The following is a 7021-nucleotide window of genomic DNA, read 5'->3' on the forward strand; positions in this document are numbered from 1 at the left end:
AGGTTCACTAATATCTGGGGAAATAATAAATGATTGAAGGGCAAAACCGTAAAATCATTTGAATGTAATAGTGAGATTGACCCCCTTCCACGAAGCTAGGCTTCTATTCAGGTGCCCCTCTGCACGTTCGCGCGCCGTCCCGTTTGTGCTGCTCTTATTATATTTTGGTGGGCAATTCTACAGTGTTATCCTCGCACTGGTTCCTATAGTACGATTGAAACGTGTCGATGAATTATTTGTTAAGGTTTTTCACAATGGCCCTTTTATAATTGGGCAGGTTTTTTATTTCGCTATTAATGATCTTCCTATAAAGGAAGTTTGTAATAGAATTTTTTAAATAAATAATTAATTGTAGTAAAATTTTAGGTTTTTTTAAATATTTAGAATGGTAACAAATGGTAAATTTTTAATATTATATCTCTATTTAGATGCATATTTTTAGTTTAAAAATTTACTTTAATTCTTTAAATGGTAATTTGTTTGAATTCTTTCAATGGTTACTTATTAATTATATTCAAATTCTTAACATATAAAGTTTTACAAGATATTTATAATTTTAAACTACATTTTGAGTTTAATTAAGCATTATTATGTATCATATAATCGTATAATTTACATGATAATCATAAATTTATATTATATCATTGCATGACATAAATGTTGAGATTGATATTTAATAATGTACATAAATTTATATATAGTTGAAATCAATGTAATATATTTATATTTAATTTTAGTCGGGAAGAAAGTTAATAAATTAATGGGAATTGATTTTTTTTAAATAGATGAAAGGTAAGTTTGTTATTTATATAGAAACTTTTAAATAAAGTTTTCTATTAATTGTAGTAAAATTTTAGGATTTTTTTACATATTTAGAATAGTAAAAGTTGGTAATTTCTTTAATATTATAGCTCTATTTAGATGCATATTTTTAGTTTAAAGATTGACTTTGATTCTTTAGATTGTAATTTGTTTCAATTATTTAAATGGTTACATATCAATTATTTTAAATTCTTAACATATAAAGTTTTATAAGATATTCATAATTTTAAAATACATTTTGAATTTAATTAAACATTATTATATATCGTATAATTATACAACCTGCATGGTATTCATAAATTCATATTACGTCATTGCGTGACGTAAATGTTGAGATTGAAACTTAATAATGTACATGAGTTTATATATAGTTGAAATTAATGTAATCTAGTTATATTTAATAAAAAATCTCGGTGATAATAAATAAATTAATGAGAATTTTTTTTTTTTAAAAACAAATGATAGATAGTTCTTAAATTTACTAAAGCAAAAGTAGGAGTTACAAGTTCTTAAATTTATAAATAACGTTATGTAAAATTTCCTAAAATTTTCAACAACATAAAAGATTATTGTCCAAAATTCAAATCAATAGAAACTATTTGTATTTTAAATAAATTTAAATAAATTATCTCTTAAATATTTAAAAACATTTTTAGAAGATTGATACAATAAGAAGAATTAATTATACAACAACATAAATCCTTAAAAAATTTAACACTAATATTTTTTTTAATCATTGGACAAAACTCTCTATTATTTTTTTACATTACCATTATTTGGTAAGATTTTTTTGTGGTGGCCGTTTAACCTCCTTTTTTAGTATAATTTTATTTGTTTGGTTAGATATAAATTAAAATAGAAAAAGGAAAAATCATAAAACATTTCCAAATATTAATAATTACCAAAGTGTGGTTGTGAAATCAATATATATAATTAAACCGAGTAAAAATAATTTCAATTTAATGTTTTTCAGTAACAAAGTATTAAAAATCAAAGACATTAAATTAAATTATAATCGTGGCCGCTATATTTGTGACACGTGTCTCCAAATTTGTAATAGACCGAAATTGGGAATGATATAAAACACCAAATGAAACCCCATAAAGTAAACACCTTAACTCTCTCCATATCCAAACGCCAGTCCAGTACTTAACCACAGTCAAAACGAGACCTGACCATGGTTAATAATTGCACCTAAAAAAAATTAAATACTCTATATAAATAAATAAATAATAAAAATAAAAAAGTTACTGTTGTTATCTCTCTCTTTTGTAAACTTGGCCTTTTCCTCTCTCTCTATTACAGCACCAACAACAAAAAGCTGAAACACAACCAGAGTCTCTCTCTCTCTCTCTCTCTCTTCTTGTCTCTCTTTCAATAACCAGTCTCAGTCTCAGCATCATCGCACAAACTTTTATGGCTCAGACCATTCCGTAGTTTTCTGGTACACCATTTTTTCATTATTTAATTCATTAATTTCCCAGTTATGTTTTTGTTTCTGGTTTTGTTTTGTATTGGAAGTGTTTGTACGAGATTAGTACATGAAATGAGTAAGTGCGTTGTGTTTCGTTTTTGGTTTCACTACGTAGAAGTGGTAAAGTTTTGATTTTTTGGTTCACTGAAATTCATGGCAAGCCTCTGTCTTTGTCTCTTTCTTTTGATATTTCCCTTTTGGGTGTATCAAGTTTTTGTTTTGTAGTATGATTTACAATCATTTTTTTATCTTGTTAAGACTGCGTTTGGGTGGCTGTAACTTCATATTTCTGAATTTGTATAGACAATCACTTCCCTCTTTTCTTAGCTTTTGCGTAAAAAAGTTATTTTGATTTATCTCTTGCTGAATTATTGGAGAATCTCTCTGTAGGCTTGTTTTTAAAGTTGAACCTTATTTTTTTTCTTCCTTTCTGTTTATGTTTTATATATCTGGTTTGTGTCACTGACTCACTGCAGGCAGATCTGGGTTCTGGTAATTCTTTCGCTCATAGTTTTTCTATTTTTTCAAGTTTTGATTATGTTTTTGGTTTTGTTTATTTTCTGTCTATTTTGTGTTATTGTTTTGTTTTTTATTTTTAAGTTTGAAAGTAAGGATAAGTGTGTTGATTTGTACTTTCTTGAGACTAATTTTGTTGCTTTTTATGACTAGGCTTTTATATGTTTGTACTTGCTGGTTGTTTGTATCATTGAAACTTGAAAGTCCTCTGTCTTGCATTTATGATTTGATTTCTTGCTCTATTTGCTAAATTTATGGCCTTTATGGGAGTTTTTATCTCATTGAATTGGAGTTATTGTAGAGTGAACTGATTCAGTGAATTGGATTTTATAATATGGATTTCTTTTTGTTCCTCTCAGGTGTTCACATTTGATCTACTTTTTGGCATCGAGATCATCCTGAATTGGGAAATTCTTGATTTCGAAAGCCTTTAAAGGGATTGTTTTGGCTAATATTGTCGGAAAGTGAGATTTTTCAATACAAAAGATCTGTGGTCGGTGTTGATTTTTGTTGCTGTTGGTAATGGGAATCTTTGAAGATATGGGATTTTGTGGAAACCTCGATTTCCTCTCGGCTCCTCCCTGTGAAGGAGAGACAGTTCCAGAGCAAGAACCAGAGGCGACTGTTGAGGAGGATTACAGCGATGAAGAAATGGATGTGGATGAGCTCGAGAGGAGGATGTGGAGGGACCGGATGCTTTTGAGGCGACTTAAAGAGCAGAATAAGGGCAAGGAAGGAGTAGACAGTGCAAAGCAGCGTCAATCTCAGGAGCAAGCTCGAAGGAAGAAGATGTCGCGAGCGCAGGATGGTATCCTGAAGTATATGCTGAAAATGATGGAAGTTTGCAAGGCTCAGGGTTTCGTGTATGGAATCATCCCTGAGAAGGGAAAGCCTGTGAGTGGGGCTTCTGATAATCTTCGAGCTTGGTGGAAGGAAAAGGTCAGGTTTGATCGGAACGGCCCTGCTGCAATTGCCAAATACCAGGTTGATCATGCTATCCCTGGAAAGAATGAAGACTGTGGTGCAGCTGTGTCTACCCCTCACACCTTACTGGAGCTTCAAGACACTACACTTGGATCTCTCTTGTCTGCACTTATGCAGCACTGTGATCCACCCCAACGGCGATTTCCATTGGAGAAAGGTGTTGCACCACCCTGGTGGCCAACTGGAAATGAAGAGTGGTGGCCTCAGTTGGGTCTTCCTAAGGATCAGGGTCCTCCCCCATACAAGAAACCTCATGATCTGAAGAAGGCTTGGAAAGTGAGTGTTCTCTCAGCAGTCATCAAGCACATGTCACCTGATATTGCTAAGATCAGAAAGCTTGTTCGCCAATCTAAGTGCTTGCAGGATAAGATGACTGCCAAGGAGAGCGCTACTTGGTTGGCTATAATTAATCAAGAAGAAGCGTTGTCACGAAAACTCTATCCTGATTGCTGCCCTCCTTTGTCTGCTGGGGGGAGTGGGTCTTTTGTTATCAGTGATACCAGTGATTATGATGTTGAAGGGGTGGACGATGATCGAAATGTTGAAGTAGAGGAGGTCAAGCCTCGTGATGTGAATCTCTTCAATATGGGGGCAGTGGGACCAAGGGAGAGGCTTATGATGACACAACCTTTGGCTCCTCAAATTAAGGGAGAGCTTGTTGAAACCAACCCAGATTTCTTTCTGAAGAGGAAGCAGCTGGCAGATGAGCCTCACATGATGATGGATCAGAAGATGTATACCTGTGAATACCCGCAGTGCCCCTATAGCGACTATCGGCTTGGATTTCTTGATAGGTCTTCGAGGAACAATCACCAGATGAATTGCCCATATCGTAGCAATTCTTCTCAAGGGTTTGGAGTGACAAACTTTCAAATGAACAATGACAAACCTGCTGTCTTCTCTTTACCTGTTGCTCAGCCAGCTCAATTACCTCAACCACCTCAGCAGAAGCCGCCGACTCCACTGGTAAATCAGGCTCATTCACAATTTAATGTATCTGGACTCGGACTCAAAGATGATGGGCAAAAAATGATTTCTGATCTGATGTCTTTCTATGATACTAATCATCAGCGTAACAAGAACTTGAATCCTGGGGGTCTTAATGTTACAGACGATCAAACTCAGCATCAACAGCACCAGCATCAGCATCAGCAACAACAACAGCAGCAGAAATTTCAATTTCAGCTGGATGATAGCTTCTATAACCAAGGGGTTATGATGGGAGGCGACGTACCCGAGCAGCCCAACTTGCCAGTTAACAACTCCATTTTCTCCCCAGCAGATATTCGTTTTGATCAGATCAAATCATTCGACTCTCCATTCGACAGCAATCATGGGGATAATATTGCTGACTTCAGGTTTAGCTCACCATTCAACATGGCACCAGTCGATTTTGCCATGGATCCTCTCCCAAAGCAGGATGTATCGATGTGGTACGTTTGAAGATCAAATCCGAACTTGCATCGACCTCCACCATCTAGTGGTGGACTCTAATACAAAGGGAGAAAGTGCTGTACACATTGGAGAGAGGTTACAATTAACACAGTTCTTCTCTGCCGGGTTGAGTGAGGTTTCTTCCTTTCACATTTAGTCGTTAAATATGTTGTTTAAAACCCATATAAACTTGGGTTCCTACCCAGAACCTCAAGTGTTTTCAAGTTTAGGTGTATCTTAGGTTGCTTTCATTGCCATATTGAGAAAAGGTTTTACTCAATATTGCTGTTGAAGTTTAGAAGCATTAATTTCTTGTTGCTACAGTTGATATTGGCATGTAGTTATAAATATATACACATGGAACTTATTATTATGTACACATAATCTTTTATATATGTTGTTGTTATTTTCATCAGTAATTGGTTTGTTATTCTTATTCGATCCTGCTCAATATCCTTAAATCTTATGTTATGTTCAAGATAAAGTGGTAATGTTTATCTGTGGAAGATAGGCCAAATGCAATAGCATGAACAGGTTGGACCCACACATGAGCAGAGAAAAAGGCTTTGCCCATACATACATGCACTTGAAAAGGTTCCACTTTCTTTTCTTACTTCACAAAGAATCAAATCACCTTTTGGAAGTGTGGCTGCCTGTTCTAAGTGAAGTAACTTTTTTGGGGGACCAGACCAGACCAGAGCACAATAAATTTTGAGTAATGTAACACTTTACTGAAGCATTATAGCTCCTGATGATTCATGGTTTAGGCTCATTCATATTGGGAAGGGGTAACATTAAACTCTTATGAAGGTAAGGTTACCTCATATAGATTTAAGTTTTCATGTGGGTTCCATACTTCCATTCCTTTATAAAATCTTATCCACTAGGTGGGGTAACGTTACCTCAGTATTAATAACATATGAAACATGAGATTTAACGATTTCGGATCTAAGGACGAAGACTATTTTGATTGAAATTGAGTGGAAGATTACTATTGATTTAGTGTGGAATTACACTCGTGTGTAAACAATAGTGGTAACATTGGTGTAATCATTAGCCCAACAACATTAAATCAACTTTACTCTATTTTCAATAATCATCTTACGCGTAGATTTTGTTAGACCTCAACTATACTTAATTTTAGACCACATTAATTGTACACAAAGACCTGTAATACACCTTTCGGAAAGTATTTAATTTTCTCTGAAATGACCGAAAACCCAGTTTTAAATTTCAAAAATACCCTTAAAAAGAATATCATAAACACTTAAAAATATTAAGAAATCCTTACCAAAAGTTTATTTTGGGAAACATATAAAATTAACATTAATTTTAATGTAAAACTTTTAATCAAATAATTTAATGTCAATATCCATTGAGGACATAAGGTTATATATAATTGGAAGTAAATATTTCAATTATAAAACAATTAATTTAGTATTGATGGTCAAAGAAAGCATAAGTTAGGAAAATTTTAAATCTGATTAGAGACAAATGAGAGTGAAATGCAGCCAATTGGTGATTGATATTAGGAATTTAAATTAGGCAATTTCTAAAGTTTGGAAAAATGATTTATCAAATTATTAGTTTAGTCAAAGTTAGGCAGCCTTTCTAATAAATATCTGTTTACATATTTTAATATAAATAAATCATTTGTTTCCAAAATATCTGTTTGCAAGAATTATCATTTTCTTTTAAATTTAAATACAAATGTCAATATTCAAGCTTGGCTGGAACATTATTAATTTATATTAATATTTTATTTATTTTTATGGATAGAATGTCAACGAA

At 33.2% G+C, this 7021-nt stretch overlaps 1 protein-coding gene across 3 annotated transcripts; it reads left to right on the forward strand.

Moving 5' to 3' along the window:
* Positions 1-2109: 2109 nt before the first annotated feature.
* Positions 2110-5609, forward strand: LOC116118738 (ETHYLENE INSENSITIVE 3-like 1 protein). 3 transcript variants are annotated; one of them, XM_031404710.1, is made up of 3 exons: positions 2110-2266; positions 3172-4762; positions 4868-5609. In XM_031404710.1, the coding sequence occupies exons 2-3, from the start codon at positions 3335-3337 to the stop codon at positions 5237-5239; spliced, it is 1800 nt and encodes a 599-aa protein (XP_031260570.1). In that variant the 5' UTR covers positions 2110-2266; positions 3172-3334; the 3' UTR covers positions 5240-5609. The 3 variants fall into 3 exon arrangements, with proteins under 3 accessions (XP_031260570.1, XP_031260568.1, XP_031260569.1); XM_031404708.1 differs by having other exon boundaries at positions 2111-2266; positions 3172-5609; XM_031404709.1 differs by lacking the exon at positions 2110-2266 and adding an exon at positions 2664-2788 and having other exon boundaries at positions 3172-5609.
* Positions 5610-7021: the final 1412 nt, after the last annotated feature.

This window comes from Pistacia vera, unplaced genomic scaffold (genome assembly GCF_008641045.1).
Source record: "Pistacia vera cultivar Batoury unplaced genomic scaffold, PisVer_v2 Contig858, whole genome shotgun sequence".
Taxonomy (NCBI): domain Eukaryota; kingdom Viridiplantae; phylum Streptophyta; class Magnoliopsida; order Sapindales; family Anacardiaceae; genus Pistacia; species Pistacia vera.